This window comes from Rhopalosiphum padi, chromosome 3 (genome assembly GCF_020882245.1).
Source record: "Rhopalosiphum padi isolate XX-2018 chromosome 3, ASM2088224v1, whole genome shotgun sequence".
Lineage (NCBI taxonomy): Eukaryota > Metazoa > Arthropoda > Insecta > Hemiptera > Aphididae > Rhopalosiphum > Rhopalosiphum padi.
In genome coordinates, this window is record NC_083599.1 from 67,165,031 (window position 1) to 67,184,763 (window position 19,733).

The window sequence follows — 19,733 nt, forward strand, 5'->3', positions numbered from 1 at the left end:
TACGAGTATAAATCATAAAACAGTTAAAAATACTTAATAGCTCTGATGGCAGTACACATAGAACTATCGAAGACAAATGCGTAATGCACAATGAATGTATAATAATCTTGTAATTGATTCGTATTAAAAATAGCACAATATTGAAAATACAAATAAATAATGAACCATTTGAACAATAGAATTGATAAAAATAACATAGCCTTCTCCAGCGGCCGGCGAATAGTTTTAAAAATAGAATTATAATAGTATCACAAAATAAAGGAAACCACAATTTATGTGATTTATGTGTAGATTACTGGATTTAATATTTTGTAATGCAGTTTGCGTAAAACTTACAATAATGTGTGAAGACATTTTTATATTAGAAACATTTTAAACGTTGAAGGTGGTTTCTAGTAGCCAATTCAATCTTTTCGTATTTTTGTATGCAATAGAAAGCCGTTCAAATCATAATAAAATATTTAATAATATTTAGCATAGGGAAACAATATTATAATAAAGATAAAATAAAATATATCTTAGCATGGTTACCCACTAACAAAGGTAGAGCTCGAGACGGGAGTTTTCAAAAGGGATATATACGAGTATATATTATATATATTGATATACAGGTGTTAGGAACCCTTGCACACACACTTTAGATTAGTAAGCATATTATACAATAACATAGTAGTGTAAGCAATATGTGTAATTTTTTGCAAGCGACTGCGTCGCCAAGACAAGAACGTAGAATAAGCAAGAGTTAGTCGTGAATAAGTAGCCGATTCGTATAATACTGTGTTGTTAAAATATTCTTATAATAAAATATTTTCTTAAAGTTAAACAGATTTTGTGTAGTGTTTTGAATACAACCCGTAAGTGAACGAACTTTTTTACAACATATATATACCTTTTGGCCTTAACCGAAAGAGTATATAACACAGGTAATATATGTTTTTGCTTTATTAAGCATTCTAATCATAGATAGTATAATATATTAATATACTTCTAACTTCTATTATGATCAATGATTCTAATTTTTAATCAGCCAGCGGCAAGAAGTTGTCCGACCTCTCTTTTAAGACTATGTTCCATAAAATGTTATCATATTTATTTCAATTGTCAAACGATTGATAAAAAATGATAACAAACAATAAAAATATTTTTATATCCATCTGAATAATATATAACTATAATAATTTTTAATAAACCATCAATAATAAGTATTTATGCAAAAATAATCAGATTTTCATAATACACCAGGCAGGTTCAAGGTATTTGTGCTTTACGGCAAATGATCCTAATACTTGTATCGGTCGTTACAGCTTTATAATTTATTGAACCATTAAAAAAAGTAACTTAAACATGGTAGAAACCACAACACTACTACACTAGTAAGGATTTAGTAATACAAAATACATAAATTATAAATATCTATTTGTGGTAAATACATATTTATTAATATAATATGTAATAGGTACTACTAATACTGAATCACTTTTACATAATAACTCAAAGGTAGTGGAAACGCTAGTAATAAAGAGTATACTTTGGTTACTGAAAAAAATACAGTAAAACCTCGATAAGACGGAATCGCATGGGACCATGATATTTTTCCGTCTTGACGGGGTTTCCGTCTTGACGGGGTTCAAAAAATTTAATTTAATAAAATTAAAGATTACATATATGTATATTTATTTTAAACCAGTTGATACATAATACGTACAATTTATATTTTTAATTTAATTTTATATTTATACTTATTCATCTATATATTTTATTTATTACGTATTTATTTTTAGCCAGTATACATTAATAAATACATAATTATATTTTTTGAAAAAAATCGGTTATTGATTTTTGCTTTTTATTTTGTAAGGCGTCACGTTCCACACACTCCTTGGCTCTCGAAATCAAATCCAAAAGCTCACCGTTAGACACTGTGAGGGAAAATTTTTGTAGTTCCTGGAGGTAGCAGATAGCAGTTTTGTAATCTTTTACCATATTTTCTGGTTCTTCATATTGGTTTTCGTCGTTGTCTTCGTCTTTTTCACTTTCATTCTCAACCATGGATATAGCCGAATCATGGGTTTGCTGCGTCTCAAGTTGGTCATCAATGTGCAGAAATTGTTCTTGGTCAAAATCAAGTGCAGCAAAGATATCTTGAATTTCAGTCAGGGCATTCTCATTGGGATTCACGTCCAATCCATCAATCAAGAATCCAGCTTTACGGAAACAATTTTGTACACATTCATTTTTTAAACTATTGCACGATAAAGAAATCCAATTTACAGCGTCTAACACAGTTATCGAAGTAGCAAGCTGGTGAACCGAAGTAGAACTATCAATTTTGCACACAAGCGACTGTAGCATAAATTTACGATAGTACGACTTAAAGGTGTAAATAACTCCTTGGTCCATCGGTTGAGAAACCGAAGTGGTGTTCGGGGGTAGCATATGAATTTTCACGTTAGACAGTTCAATGTAAGGATGACATGTCACATTGTCCAAAAATAATAAAATATTTCTGTTCTGTGATCGCATATCTGCATTGAAATATTGCAACCACTGTTCCATTATTTCAGCCGTCATCCAAGCCTTCTTGTTAGATTTCCAAGTCACAGGTAACAAAGCAATATTCATATTCTTAAAACAACGAGGTTTCATGGATTTGCCTATAACAAGAGGTTTCCTGATTTCACCTGCCATGCTCCCACACATTAATACAGTTAACCTATCCTTAGATTTTTTACCACCAACACACGCATCGCCCTTTATTACTAAAGACTTGGTAGGGATCCCTCTAAAAAAAAGACCAGTTTCGTCGGCATTATAAATGTCTTTAGCTTCATACCCTTTAATGAGAACTAAGAGTTTGCGTTTCCAATTTTCAACTGTATCTTGATTTACGTCATTTGCTTCTCCATTGATTTTTTTGCAGACGATATTGTGCCGTCGTTTGAACCGGTCAAGCCAACCGTTTGAAGCTTTAAAATCACTAATTCCGAGTTTTTCTGCTAATTTAGTGGCCTCTGTTTGTATAATAGGTCCAGAGATGGGCAAACTTTTCGACCGACAATTGATGAACCACCTGTATAAATCTCGTTCAACTTGTTCATATCCCACCGACACCACTCTTTTACTTTTACCAGAATTTTTACAACTCACCCACTGTTCCATTAGTTTGTCTTTATTTTTTATTGCCTCATAAACTTGCGTTTTTCCACACTTAAATTTCACCATAAGTTCCTTCACTGAAAGATTTTCATGTTGCTTTAACTCGATTAATTTTATTTTATCCGATAGCGTAAGAGTTGTTTTTTTCGACATTTTAAACGATAGACGGAAAACGCAACGACGCAAACGACACGAACGTAACGATATACGATTTGATACTGAACCAAGCAACTCAGATAATAATATTGTATAGGTAGTGTATACATATCAATTTTATTAGTTTTTAATGTCATCGTACGCGCTCGTATATCGATTATCTATGGGTATCGACAGTACGAAAATAAATTTATTACACGAAAATCGTGTTATATTTCCGTCTTAGCGAGGGTTTTCATCAACTTTCATTACAAAAACGTGTCCGTTTCCGGCTTGGCGAGGTTTCCGTCTTAGCGGGATAAAATTATATGTAATTTGAAACGGGACCAAACAAATATTCCGTAATACCGGGGTTTCCGTCTTACCGAAGTTCCGTTTTAGCGAGGTTTTACTGTATTTTAATGTTCAAACATCACCATTGTTTAATTGTGTCTATACACAATAGGCTATTCTGATTATATGATAGCTGTTTATATATAATAATTAAGAATTCAATTAAAATTACTTAACATTGGGCAATGGTGAAAACTTTGAAAATTCGTAGGGGTGAGGTTTTTGACTTGCAAATTCCGGGAGTGGACTTGCAAATTCTTGCTAATTATAACGAGTGTTTTGATACCGGTTTCGAAGGTTTCGGACAACAAGTAAGGGCTGCGTGAAGTTAGCCCTTCTTTGGTTCCTCCCCTAATAACTTCTTTGTTTTAGACTTGCAAATTCTTGCTAATTACTTGCAAAATTTTGGCACTATGCAAAACTTGTTTTAATGAAGTGTAAGGGCCAACTTCACGGCGGTGTTTTTTTTCTCTAAATTTTGTTAAAATTTTTAAAAGCACCCGGGGTACCAAAAATAACCAGCAGACCACTGTTATATAGGTATGTTAAGAAGATATGAAATTACGAAATTAAAGATATTAACTAAAAAGTTTTGGTGCTCCTCGGATATGCGGTCTACAGACTACAATCATATAATATTTTAACCGCATATCCGAGCAACTATAAAAAAATAAAAGATATAATTTGCTGTACATGGTATATCGTATCTATGAGTTATATGAATTATGTATAATTATTAATGTTAGTAAAACAAATAAAGTTAAAAGGTTAAAAGTTAAATCTAAATCTAAAATATATTATAAAAAAACAATTTAAGTTTAATTTATTTTGGTTTGTGTATATTAGATTTCAGTTTTAAAGTTTTGTTATATCAATAAAATACATAATATTTAATATTTGTTATTTTTTGATTTAATATTTACATACAACATTAATTACATGAATGAATAGGTAAAATAAAATTTCTATTAAACCTAGCGCAGTGTAGGTACAGGGGAATAAGTTTTTTAGTATGAGAACTTGAACAAGTCTAAAACTAACGGAAAATAATAATATAGAGATCTTATATCCGAGCCGCATTAAAAGTTTAAGTTTCAATAAATTATGAAACCCTTGTCAAACAATTAAATATTTTATATTGAAAATCTCTCGCCTTCGTAAGAAATAAAAAAATAAAATATAATTTAATTAAAATTATAAGTACAATTAATATAGTGTAATAGACGTTTTTATTTTACGTTCTATTTACAAATAATTTAAAACAGTTGGATTTATATCTTTAGATTTTGGTGCTTTATTTAACATTACTAATTTCATAAACATATATATATTTCTTACAAATTTATAATACTCATACATTATATTCTTTTATAGATATAATACATTATATACCAATGTATTATGCGGAATACAAGTATGCATGAATATAATGTGAATATTTGGCGATTTTCAAAACATACTACTATCCCACATACTTTTTGACTTTTTGAATGACTTTTTGACTACTCACGACAAGATTGTTTACTAAATTGTTGACCTCTGGTCCGGAAGCATATTAACAAAACACACATTGATTCGGCAATGATTCGGAATTCGGCATTTTGATTGGTCCATTTTGAATTGCCGCCAACAATACGTTTTCATTACCGTGATATTATAATGATAGGATAAAAAAATTATATTATTTTTAGAACCACTGCCTTTTTTATGATAAGTGGTATAATTAATATTATTAAAATATTAAAATATAGTATTCAACATATTACATATAGTGGTTACCAAAAATATAAATTTAAAAAAAATGTTTGACCAACTGCCTTCTTCTTTTATGAATATTATTAGTAATTCTAGTAAAGAAAATTGTGTTATTCGATCTAATATTTCTAGTTATGATTTATGTGATAAGTATATTACTGAATTTTCTAAAATAACAAATACTTCTTGGGTTGTTAGAAACACTAAAAAAAATTGTGAACGGTTTGTATACAGGTCTATCTTATTATTTTTATTACTAATAATTAATATTCATTAATTCTTCAAATTATGTTAAATTTTAATTATAGGAAAGATTATGTTTGTCACCACAGTAGCTACCAAAAAGTAAAAGCAGATCAAAATCAAAAAATTTAAATTGTCTTGCTAAAATAAAAATAGTTATTAAAAAAACAACAGTTAATACCATTAAAAAGGATCATTTTATTAAAGTAATTAATCAATAACAATTGTATTATAGAACCTCATTTTACATGCATATTATTGATATTGAAGTAACTTTAAATTTTAATTTATTTATTATTGTATACACTATTTTATTTTGTGTTATAAAGTTATTATACATTAAAAAATAATACTGAATAACTATAATGAGTGGACAATTACTTATGGTTATACATTTATTATTAGTAGTATTTAGTATTATAATTGTACCTAATGAATCAATATATTTTTTTTTATATACATTATAATAATACTATAATATTAATTAAATTTAAAAATGTAGTTAATTTAATAACAAGGACCAATTTTATTATAAATATGTATATTATATTATGTACTAAAGGCTATTTTATAATTTTATTTGTTCAATGTTTAAGCTATAAATCAATTTTTGTCTGTAATACAATAGGAAGGGCTTGTTTCTGAAATTAGTCTTCATACAATATATTCACACACATTAAAATCAGCTGAAGCTTTAAGCAATTTAAAAATATCTGACAAGGCAGAAGAGAGTTTGAAAATTACTTCAATGATGGTCTAGGTAAGATATTGTGTAGTATACACAGAGCTGGGAAAAATCCTAAAAAAATTGGTTTTTAAAATTCAAGTTAAAATTACCAAATAAATGATTTTGAAAATCCTAAATTCAAATCATTTAAAAACTCATTTTGATCCAAATCCAAAATCTATAAAAATCAATGTTTTAAAAATCCAAAATCCAACAATAATTGTCTTATTAAATATTTAAAAATTAAATAATACAAAAACATTTTTTGTTTAGTCATTTTAATTTATAATTTCATACATTTTACTAACTAATAATTTTAATTTTTTGAATTAAATACTGTAACAGGTTTAAAGTAATTAAATGTTTTTAATGTAATGATCAAACTAATTATAAAATAGACTGAACACACTATACAGTAGGTACGTTTAGAATATAACTAGAATAGCTTTTGACTAATGTTTGTTGTTTATAGAAGTATAGACAATAATATTTGTTTATGATAATTAACTAATACATTATAATACATTTATATACATTATTATTTATACTATAATTGTAAATTTTAAATAGTCAAATTTAAGGTTAAATGTTTTTTTAAATTAAATATGAAATAATGAAAAAAGTTTTTTAAAATAAATAAACAATTTAAAGAAAGACAACTTGATTTCTATTAATACATGAAGTTTAACAATACTATTATTATTAATCATTTAATTAATTAATCAAATTTGAAAAATTATTTCAATGGTATTTTAAAATCAAAACTCAAAATCCTTTTTAAATTGATTTTAGATTTGAAATCATCTTCAGCTCTGAATATACATTATATACTAATAAGTCCATGAAAATCTGTTAACTTGTGTATATTGTAATATTATACTATCATTAAAATACATTGGATGACAATATTACTTGTTTTTACTGTAATAATATATTTTCATTTATTTTATAGACAAAATTGTTTTATTATTTAGATTTACAGCAGTTTTAAGCTAGACAAAATATTAATGTTTATTGATACATTCTCTTTAATTATTAAATATAGTAAAACAATACAATTAACTGCATTAGGTCCATTTATCATAATATATGTACATATATGTACTGCAGTGAGTACTAGGAATTTTGTTTGATACTTTTTTTAAGGTATAAGTGATGCTATAACATAACATGAAGGTAAACTTGAACTAGAAGGAGATAAGAGTATTTTAGCCAATGCGTCGTTAAATCAGAACTGTACAATACTTGCATGACATTTGGAGGAAAACTAATTTAGGACCTAGAATTGGATATGGTGTTATTGAGGTGTATACATATATTTTATACATTATTTCATTGAGGTATAAAGTTACTAAGCTAAATTGTTTCTTTTTATTTTAATTATATTTTATTTTATTTTAGTCATTGTCCCTGGTAGTTCCTCCTGTGGTTATTGCACCAGACCGGATCGACCACGGGGCCCCTCGGCCCCATTAAATAACCTGTATCATCCTATTTCCCTTGTTTTATATGTATGTATATCTCTTCCCGTTCCTCCATGTCGTCGTCGTGCGCAGAAAATTGCCTACTTGCAATTTATAAGGCGTAAAATATATTTGGTTGCCTACCTGCCACTTAGTCGGAGTTTTTAAATTTAAACTTGGCCGTTTTTTGGCCAGTCTCATTGTTCTCGAGCATTACCGAGTGGTCCTTCGGGAGCCCATACTGTTGTTATACAGTCATATTTTGAGTAATTTGTTAACTTTAATAAATGTATATAGAATTTTATAGTAAAATACAGTGCAATTAAAAAAAATATATATATTTTTATTAATTTAAATAAAATTTAATAAATATAAAAATAAATATATCAATATTTAATATTTGTAATATTTTTAGGTCATTTTTTAAAGAACATTTTTTGTCATTTTTATGTCATATTTGCATTTTTTTAACTGCTTAACATTTAAATAAAAACTGTACATTTTAATTTAGAACTGCACATTTTATGCACAACTCCACGTTAGCGCAAGCTCTGCTTAAAATAATTAAAATATGCGATAAATATGCATTTAATTTTTTTTTCGTTAAGTTTTTTCCGTTTTTGGTAAAAACAATATTTAAAAGATGGGGGGGGGGAATTTTAATATGATATAATAATATGCATGAACTTTTGGGCCCTATTTATAAATATACACATGATTACGCCGCGCCGTGGCTGACGATGAACCCACTTCCCGCTATTCGTACTATGACGGGGAACACCACCTTTGCCGCCGGCGACTACAGCGCTCTATTGTGGTCGCCATCGCATAACAGTTCGCCGCTATAGTATACAGTACCGCTTATCTGTATATTCTAAAATCAATGGTACTACAAACACGGCAGTATGCCAGCGGCACTTTTGGCGCGGCACAACGTAATGTAAACGGCACTTACACTCTGCGCGGTACGGAAAATGTTTTCTACCTACAAGAACGGCACTTTTACGAGGCACGGCACGAAACGACGACGGATACTAAACGGCGCACGGCATAAATGAGACGATAGGTGATTATCGCCCACAGCTGATCGGCCGAACACCGACCCCTCTCTAACTTGCCTTTTACGGCCGTCGAAAGAAGGATACGATGCTAACTCTACATCAGCTGTGGGTATAATCCACTGGGAACACTGACTTGAACTGTCTCGCCTGGTGCCCTTCTCTGTGCTTAGCGGACATCAGATAGTTGTTAGTGGCCTTTCTGGGGATTTACATATTTTGTCTACTCCGGCCTATTATTACTTAGAATAATGGGTCTTCTTATGGTCAGTGATGGTTTGTGTGATTGCCCGAAGGCTGTAGTCGTATGCAAATGACGATAGTATATAAAAAAAAATGTTGACATCGGGTGCGTGATTGCTCACACACCAAAACCAGTTGCACATCCGCGCGCTCTATCGTCATAGAGATGTGACTTGTTTGTTGTGTAGCGGGTGTTTGCCACGGTATGGCAGGTCGTAAGTGGACTATGACTGACGTGCTTTTATGTTTATTACAATAGTTTTAATATATTCCGCTAAGTTCTAAAAAAAAAAATAATGAAAAAATATATAAATAGGTAATAGTTACCTACACTAATCTAACATCTAACCTATATTAACTTATAATTTATAATATGGTTGTGCATTTATTTTAAAAACATTCTCTATATTGTAAAAAATATTATATGGAGTTGAAAATAAAAAGTATGCATATCTATATGCATAGCTGGGCTACAATATTATGTTATAAAAGTATTTCAATTTCTTTTACTTAATATTTTAAATCTGATAATTCATCAATAATTTTAAAATAATATTAAATTTAATAAATATAATAATCACAAGTTATAAAAATAAAAGTTTAAATACTTACAATTGCGACGATTATGACTTGTATTTTGTACAACGGCCTGTGTTCGATTAATCCACTAAGGAATAATAATCCTGGTCAATGAGTAATAAACTAATATCTAGTAACTAATAAGTGTAATGAGATATTCAAACAATCGAAATATAAACCATTTATTACCAAATAATAATATCCGTTATGACGTTTTTATTCAATTGGTAGCGACAATCGATTTCAAAAATCGCACGTAACATAAGGGCCGATCGATAACTAGCCAATCCCCTCTCACAAACCTGTAAATTAATAATATAATATAATGTAGATGATTCAATAATCCTTTATTAATTATTATTATCAATTCTAATACAATGTAAAATATATTTATGTACATGACATTTGCGACTATTGTATCTATATATTCTATATATAGTGTATAACTCCCTTAAGACAAATCATTTTGTTTCCCCGGGAAGTAACTTCCAAATGCGTCTCAGTTTGAAAATATTATTATGACTACGAGAAGAATTTTTTATTTTTCGCTACTTTGTCGTATCTTACATAAGTACCAAAACAATGACTACTTTGAAATATTGAATACGAACAAAACAGCTCGTATTTCATCGTTCGGTTAGAATTCGATCTGCATAGTCAGAACAAATATTGTTCGTACTCGTTGTACCTATATTCCTCTCGTCGTGTAGGACATAATGTTAAAAGTTTAAAACATTTCTAGATTTTAATTTTCACTGTTTACTTTTGCATTTTTAATTGGCACCAAATCTTTTAAGTTTTAACATTTTTGGTATTAGTGTACAGGGGCGGACTGAGCACCTGAAGGCCCAGGTGGCAAAATATTTTATAAGATATTAAAACATCAATAGATAAATGTACTTAAATTTTTATTATTCCTTATTATTAGTCAAATTATTATAAATGTTGTATTATTTAAAAAAAAAAAAAATTACAAAATTAATAAGTATTTTTTAATACATAAATATGTTAAATTATTTAAGAAATGAGTAAATTACTTAATACAGTGGAACTTCTTCCTATTGTATCTATAATTTTATTTGTAGTTGGAATAACATCAGATTCTACACTAATTAACATTAAAGACTCTAATAATTCTTCCTTCATTGTACTTCTAAGTCTGGTTTTTATTATTTTTAATTTTGAAAATGCACGTTCGCAATTCACTTGTGTGCAGGATAGAGTGAGAATATATTTATATGCCAAATATAAGTTTGTAAATGATGATGTATGTAAATTATATTTATATAAAAATTCTAATAAATGTGAGGGGCAACTATAACAGTCAACTTTATTTTCAGTATATTGACAAGAATTTTCAATTATATCATCACTTGATTCTGCAGAATTTTCAGAAGTATTTTCAGTATTTATAGTATTATTTGTTATACTTTTAATACAATTTTGATTATAAAATGATATAAATTGTAGTAACTCTTCTTTCAATGTGTTTCCAGATTCAATATTTGATTTTTGAGCAATAAATGTCAAATTTTCATCATTAATTAATAAAGGATTTTTTGCAAAGTCTTTAAATCGTTTTGGGTTTAATATACTTAATACATCATAGAGTTTTTCATTTTTCTCAAATCTATTTTCAAACGTGGTAATAAGTACATCATAAATTCTTCGATGTGTATTTACTTTAAAATATTCTACATTCGAAATATTTCTGATATCGTCTGATGCCAGCTCACCAGGCATTTTTTTAATTTTTGATCTTCGTTTATCTGGAAACGTTTCTTCAATGACTATATTAAGCTTTTTAATATGTTCAGAATTATTTTTACTAGATATAAAATTCATGGTTTTTTCAACAATTAAATTATATTTAGAAGAACCTTTTTTGAGGTCGCTTAATAAAGACTTAATTAAATTAATGACAGTAATAAAATCTAATTCTTTTGATTGGAGATATTTTGATGCTGGAGTGGTATAATGGAAAATTTCGAGAAATATAAATGAAGTTAGTATATATTCAAAAGATGTCCATTTTTCTAACAAGAATCTGGCATCTGAAGATGTATTAGAATCTATAGATGAATCAGTGTCAAGAAAATGCAGAGATTCAACTAAAACATTATATCGATCACTCGTTTCACCAGACACAAACCAAGAACCAAATATGCATTTTAATGCGGCATCTTTACTATTCCATCTTGTAGTTCCTAACTTTTGAAGTTTTCTTAATTTATCATTTCCAGTTTGATCTTTTGAAAGATAATTTTTCCAAATTCCAGTTCTTTTGTATGAATCAGAAAAAAAAACTGCAGTTTTCTGTAGTAAGTTGAAAAGATCTTGAGCAGATTTACAACATGAAGTAGAGTCTGTTACTATTAGATTTAATACATGTGCATGGCAATGTGTATAAATTGATTCGGGTGCAACTGTTTTTAAATGAGCTTGAAGACCATTATAAGAACCACTCATATTGGCAGCACCATCAAATGATTCCCCAATTAGTTTTGTTAGAGGGATATTCAATGTATCTAATTCTTTTTTCACAATATTATATAATGCTTCACCAGTTCCAGAGGTTGACTCTACTAAAGCAATCATTCTCTCAATTATTTTACCATTCAAAACATATCTTAGACAAATACACAATTGATCCATTACCGACGTATCCTGAGAAGAATCAACTTCTAATGAATACTGCCCCGCCAATAAAACTTCTTCTGAGATATGTTTCTTTATTAAATTACCAGTTATAGAAAAAATTTTATTTAAAAATGTTTTTGATAGAAATGTTACACATGAACCACGTCCAAATTGTTTTTTTTCTTTTTTTAATAAACTTTTTTTAATTGAATTATTTAAATGTGTTTGCAATACCGGGTCATATTTTGCTACAAGTTTCACAATTTCTAAAAAGTTCCCTTGTTTTAAATTTAAACTTAAATTATAAGCGGCTTCATTTCTCTTACTTCTAAATGCCAAACCTTGTTTACCGATTAATAAAGAAATATCTATAATTCTAGTTACAATTTCTCTATTTAATTCTACACTTTTTTGGCGATGACTTAATAGCGCATTAGTAATTGTATGTCCAGATGTAATATTAAGGTATGCCTTACAGGCGTCGTCATGAGGTACAGAACTTTCGTGTTTTTCTAATTGACTATAAAGATGTTTCAAATTTATTTCGATTCCATCTATAAATGGAGTACTACCCGGACGAGTAAACCCCATACATAAAGAACAATGAATTTTTCTAGTTATTGAATTATAAGAAACCCATTTTCGATTCACGAAATTATCATTTGGCATTTTTCTATAATATACTTTATTAATATTAAAGGGTATATTTATCTGAGGTTGACATGGATGTGCGTCAACAAAAGCAACTTTAGCTTGATGGTGACTACTAAATATAGGAGGAATAAAAAGACTAATTTTCGAATCGGTTTCAATTAGTTTTTTTGTACTTTTTTTTTCAGACTCGGATTCAGATGATGAAAAAATGTCATTGTCATTAATTATTACGTTTGATTGATCTTGTTCACTTGATCTACTTAAAATAGGAAATATATATGATGATTTAATAGTATTTTCTGAGGTTACATTGGATCGAAGTTCATTATTATCATTGGCCGATTTTTCAATTGGATTTGGTTGATCAGTAATATCGGTGACATTTTCATTTTGATTTTTATTAGAAGAATATTTTGAAAAAAAGTCTAACTTACGTTGTTTACTATCTGACCCAGCTGCAGATAATAATGCTGCCCGCTTTTCAATTTTTTTTTGAAAACCACTTTTTTGTTTTATTTTATTATCCATTTTAAATTGTATCCCTGTAAATGTAAATACTATATTTTAGGGGAAAAAATAAATATTGTTTTAAATTATACTAATTAAATTTATATTATAATTTGTTAAAAAAATAATTAGTCATTATTGTAATAACTATTATTGTATAAATGTATACGAGTACGAAAATTGTCTTCATAGTTCATAGTCTTGTTTATACCTAACATTTAAGATATTATTTGATTTTAAAAACAAAAATTGATAAAAATTTATTGACACGGACAAATTTAGAGAGATATTCTATATAATTGGTTATAAAGTTATTAGTTCTGTCTTTTCTTGTTGACAATTTATAAGAATTTTAGAATAATTATTAAATTATTATTATTTATTATGAATATAAATAATAATGTATAAGAACCGAAACATACACAAAAATTTAATAAATTAAATGTGCGATAAAATTAAAGTAAATAATTTTATTGAAATATTATATATTTAAATGTTTATGAAGTATTTTACAATTTTAAATGATTAGGATTGAACTAATATTATAAAATAGATTAAACTGAATATTTACCTGTATGGCTGTATATAATATTATGTGTGTAATATTATATTATTAATTCGCAGGTCTTACGTAGGACACAGCGTTAAAGTATGATTGTATTTGTATGACAACGGATTATAATTTAATATTTATAAATATTTAATGTTTATTCTGTTTCGTAAATTCAATATCTTCCCTAATAATAGTCTTCTATTCATAGTTATTAGGTCTATGCTTCTATTAAATGTTATTTATAAAAATTTCTTATCGTTATCGACATCCGTTCCACAATTAGTTGTTATTCCTAATTTCCCAAACAACCTATAGGCTATAATTTACTATAATTATTATTATATTATTTATAGTTACATAGAATATAGAATTATATTTTTCATTATTTACACTTTACAGTTGAAATAATAAATAGCGAAAGGTATAATCCATATAATAATATTGCTATAAAAAAAAAATATAATTAAATAGGTACATTAAATTGTTGAAAATGAAAGGCCCAAGTACAAAAATTTCTAGGGGGCCTGGGCGGGTAATGCCACCTTCCCCCCCAGCCAGTCCGCCCCTGTTAGTGTATAAAATTCGTCTAGTTAAAATAATATTTTAAACTTTATTTATTATTTTATGGCTTCCTAAGGTTGTAAATAATAAATATTTAAACTAACACTCACTTACGACTTACCTATGATGTACCTATTTATTTTTAATAAAACTGTTTATGTATTATAAGTAAAGATTAAAGAAATATTGCATTAAAAATAATATCCCTAGATGACAATATCTGTATTTAAAATAACTCGTGTAACAGTATAAAGTTATCAATCTTGAATTATAGCCTATAGGTAATTAAATTATGTAATTGTTACAAATAACAAATTTATCTAAATTTAATAGTAAATTTAAAGTCAATAAGAAATTTTTTTCAATTGCAAATTAAGTATAAATAGAATTTAGTTTAATTTAATTTAAATGTAGAGCTGTAAGTATTACTTAGCTGTAAGTATATTAAACTGATAAATTTAGATATCAGTAGAAATTTACATTTTGGATCTGATTCCTTGTTGCCATGTTGGTTATTAGTTTATTATTTATTACTAGGGCTGGGATTTATATGTAATAAAAATGAAAATATGTACACATATATGTCATTAAAATGGCCAAAATATGTAGTATAAAATAAATAATATGTAATAAGAAAAAAATAAAATTATGTTAACGTGTAAAATTAAAAAAAAATCTAAATAATTTTTGAATAATATACAATTAATTGTTTTTAATTTCTAATTAATTTAATTTAAAAAATATAAGATAAAAAGATATTTTCACAACCTCGCAAATGCAAGTACTGACACTGTTGAAAATTCGTAAATATATTTTGTCTAATAATTGTTAAATATTAAGTATAATCTAAGATCATTAATGTATAGTTATCGAACAGAAACAAATAAAATAAACTATAATCAATTTATTAATATTTAACTATAATACTTTCATTATACTTATTTCCTATATGCATTATACTTATACACTTATAATTTTTACGAGTACTATTATCGTAGTATAAATGTATAATACTAATAAGCCACCGAAATTGTCAAAATTTACGAAGTATGTAAAAAAAAAAATGAAGAAATTTTACAATATAGAGGCGGATTGACCTATCGGGAAATGGGAATTTTGCCCATGGGCCGGTTCTTGTAAGGGCCGCTGTACTTACTAAAAAAGTTATATTATTTTAAAATAGCATAAAATTTAAAAAAATCAAATAAAAAGGTATTATTTTGGTAGGTACTTATTGGTGTATTCGTACTATTACTAGTCGACGGAGACACATTACTAGTCGACGGAGACACCCAATTAGTATGATAACCGAAAAATATAAACGTCAATCGATAATATTATCACAGATTATAAATTATAATATAATGTGCCATATTAAACCAAGGCTTAAATATAATAATAGATACTTATATTATATATAAGACTATAGCCCTTGATATTAAACTAGTCTAACTAGAGCACTGGTTCCCAAACTGGGGGGCGCGCCCCCCTTGGGGGGCGTGTACACATTGCTGGGGAGGCGCAAGCAGTTTTTACGAAAGACAATTTTTATTGATTACATTTTTTTTATTTTAAAACGTAGAGAAATAAAATTAGTAGACTGGTTCTCTTTATCGGTTCTCGGGTATCAATAATGGATAACCGATAATAACTATAAATAGTTTTATGCTACGTTATCTGTAAATTAATCGGAACGATAAAAGGATGTTAGGGAAAAGCTATTAGATTAGTTTAAACTCGATTTAGTTTCGTTTTGCAGTCGCATACTGCACGTAGTATCGTAGTACGTAGTCGTCGCGAGTGTACATACGTAAAAATAATGGCTCCACAGAAAATAAGATTGTATAACGACGATTATATAAAGTTTGGTTTCACGTTCATTCAAAAGGATGGTATCCAAATGCCACAGTGTGTTATTTGTCACGTTGTGTTAAGTAACGATGCTCTCCGACCAAGTCGACTAGAACGACATTTAACCACAGCTCATCCGATGCTAAAAGAAAAACCTAAAGAGTTTTTTGTTGCTAAAAAAAATTCTTTAAATAAAATTAAACTTGACAGAACCGGAGAATTTCAACAGAATAATGAAAAAATTATTGAAGCTTCATATCACATCGCCTTTATGGTGGCTCAGCAAAAGAAACCACATACATTGGGTGAAACATTAATTAAGCCTAGCATACTTAAAGCCGTTGAAATAGTACTTGGTGAAGAAAGTAAAAGGAAAGTTTCTCAAATATCTCTTTCAGACAATACAATCAAACGACGCATTGATGAATTAGCTTTGGACATACAAAATCAGTTGATTCATAAATTAAAAAATTCCGTATTCTTTACAATTCAGTGTGATGAATCAACTGATGTGGCCAATTGTTGTCAGCTATTAGTTTACTGCCGTTTTATAAATGAAAAGACTATTGCAGAAGAGCTTATGTTTTCCCAGGCCTTAAGTTCTACCTCAAAAGGCAGTGACGTTTTGTCTGCCATCGATATATTTTTTGATCAGAATGGCCTCTCATGGAAAAATGTTGTAGGTGTATGTACAGACGGTGCCCCTGCTATGCTAGGATCACGATCGGGTTTTGTGAAGCTTGCAAAAGATAAAAATCCATCAATAATTGGTTCTCATTGTGTAATACACCGCCAAGCCTTAGCTGCAAAAACGCTGCCATTTGAAATTAAAAATGTACTAGAAGTATGTATAAAAATTGTTAATACCATCAAAAGTAGTGCTCTTAATTCACGTCTTTTTAAGATTCTTTGTTCTGAGCTATCAGCCCAACATTCTGTTTTATTATTCCATACCGAGGTTCGTTGGTTATCCAAAGGAAATATGCTTGAGCGTTTGTACGAATTAAAGTCTGAAGTCGAAATAATGCTTTTACAATTAGGAAAAGACGATCTTCGGGAAAATTTTACTGATGAAAATTTCACATTCTACTTCGCATATCTAGCAGATTTTTTTGAGACTATTAATAACCTAAATCTCAAATTACAAGGGAGGAATATAAACGTAATAATCGCGAACGATACTATCAACTCATTTCTAGAAAAGATACAACTGTGGAAACGCCGAGTAAACAAAGAGACTCCTAATTTTTCGTCTTTCCGTCGACTGAACGAACTTCTCTCTGATGAAGAAGAACCATTTTGTCCTACTGGATTGAAAGATATAGTGATTAAACATCTCGACAGTTTGACTGATGAATTCACTCGATATTTTCCAAATTTTTCGAACAAAAGTTGGCAATATATGTTAACAAGTTCTCCATTCAGTACTAACGTAGACACATTGCCAGATATAATTCAAGAACAGGCAATCGAGCTGAAGAACGATTCACGGGCGAAAATTGATTTTAACAGTGGTAGCTCTTTGGAAGAATTTTGGGTAAAATACCAACCTATTTATCCTGAAATTTCAAATGAAGCTTTAAAAGTCCTTGTACAATTTTCATCTACATATTTGTGCGAATCTGGGTTCTCCAGCATGGCAGTTATAAAAAACAAACATAGAAATCGTTTAGATGTCGCATCTGACTTAAGGTGTTCATTATCAAATATTGAGCCGAACATAAAAAAACTGTCCAAGGAAAAGTGTTGTCAGCATTAACATTATTTATTAATTTCATTATGTATTTTTTTATTTACCATTATTATTATTATTATTATTATTATTATTATTAACATCTAATTTCATTATGTATTTTTTTATTTACCATTATTATTATTATTATTAACATCAATAAAAAAGTAGTCATTCTGAATAATTTAAAGTTTATTTTTAAAGAACACAAAAAAATATGATCAATTTTTTTTCAATTTAAAAAAGGGGGGGCGCGAGATTTTTGAAAATATATAAAGGGGGCGTAGAATAGAATAGCTTGGGAACCACTGAACTAGAGTATTTATTACAGATGTCTATATTATTACTATATTATAAGTACATAAATTAATAAACTGGAATCATTTATTGTCTTATGGACGAAAATTAAGATTAAGAAAAAAAAGAAGTTTTTGAAGTGTTAACAAAAGATGACCCAAACGTTGATTTATTTAAAAAGTTTATCGTAGAAATAAATAATAATGTGATGGATTTAGTAGAAAGTATGGAAAAAAGATTCATAAAAAAATATAACCAAAAATACATACTTACCTAGAAAGTTTTTCACCAATTCATTACTAACACTAGGTTATAAGACGTATCTACTCACGCTTCCTTCAATCCAGTTAATGCTTTAAAGTTTAAATAATATTTTTATTGCTTTAGCTTAAATTTTATATATTTATTATACACTGCACTATACTTTTCATATTTATTTATGAGCTAGATGGCTTACAAAGTTGCGAACGCTCGTTTTAATTTTTAAAGTAATTAAATCTCGTTTAAGAAATATAACTATGAACAATACGCACGAAGATAAATCTGGTTTTTATGTTTATGGCTTAGAACAAAGATATTTCGACTAATCTAGATTCTAATCAAGTAATTGAACTATTGAAAGATTATTAAAACTATTAAACTATTTGAAAATATTTTACTAATTTAGGAGAGAAACTAAAGACATTTTGAAATTTTAAGTAAAATTATGTCCTTTTGTGGTAGGGGAGGGGAAAATTACATTTGCGGCACATGGTCTGGCTTAATCCATATTTCCCAGGCCGAAAAATAAGTACCTACTAAATACTAAACAAGTATGGCGATTTTTTAATAAAGCAGTCTTATTAGTAAAACATTTAAAAATGTATGTTCAGTATTAATATTAGGTATATTATAATTTATTATGTATATTGTATACTATTATGCTATTTTAAAGACCATTATAGGTATGGCCCAAATGGCTCCTTGGTTGCGCCAATGATTGTAGTATTGCACATTTGCACACACCTATGCAGTCATGCATACTTATGATTTATGAACGAGTATGTATATATTGTATAATATTATTTTTGGGAATGTATTTATTTATTAATATTTATATATAATATAATAAGTAATAAGTAACCCAAGTAGGGCTCGGGTTTGTATGAATTTGCATATTTGTATTAGTTGATCGTACTGTGCCTGCGTTAAGTAAAATTAAAAAAAAATTATATTCCAAATTTCT

The 19,733-nt window shown here is 28.2% G+C and overlaps 4 protein-coding genes across 6 annotated transcripts in view; 2 read left to right on the forward strand and 2 right to left on the reverse strand.

Moving 5' to 3' along the window:
• LOC132924644 (homeobox-like protein HDP1) overlaps nucleotides 1-19,733 on the forward strand; it is a 190,049-nt gene that overhangs the window by 110,945 nt on the left and 59,371 nt on the right. The gene's annotated exons all lie outside the window — the stretch shown is intronic.
• LOC132927732 (tigger transposable element-derived protein 6-like) lies at nucleotides 1,594-3,703 on the reverse strand. Its single transcript, XM_060992318.1, has one exon. The coding sequence runs from the start codon at nucleotides 3,307-3,309 to the stop codon at nucleotides 1,807-1,809; it is 1,503 nt and encodes a 500-aa protein (XP_060848301.1). The 5' UTR covers nucleotides 3,310-3,703; the 3' UTR covers nucleotides 1,594-1,806.
• Nucleotides 10,506-15,135, reverse strand: LOC132925469 (uncharacterized). Its single transcript, XM_060989863.1, has 4 exons — nucleotides 15,109-15,135; nucleotides 12,588-13,484; nucleotides 11,397-12,443; nucleotides 10,506-10,553 (listed from the first exon to the last, which is right to left on the reverse strand). The coding sequence occupies exons 1-4, from the start codon at nucleotides 15,133-15,135 to the stop codon at nucleotides 10,506-10,508; spliced, it is 2,019 nt and encodes a 672-aa protein (XP_060845846.1).
• On the forward strand, nucleotides 16,448-18,238 carry LOC132925470 (SCAN domain-containing protein 3-like). Its single transcript, XM_060989864.1, has 2 exons — nucleotides 16,448-17,314; nucleotides 17,384-18,238. Exons 1-2 carry the CDS (start codon nucleotides 16,448-16,450, stop codon nucleotides 18,236-18,238), a joined length of 1,722 nt encoding a protein of 573 aa, XP_060845847.1.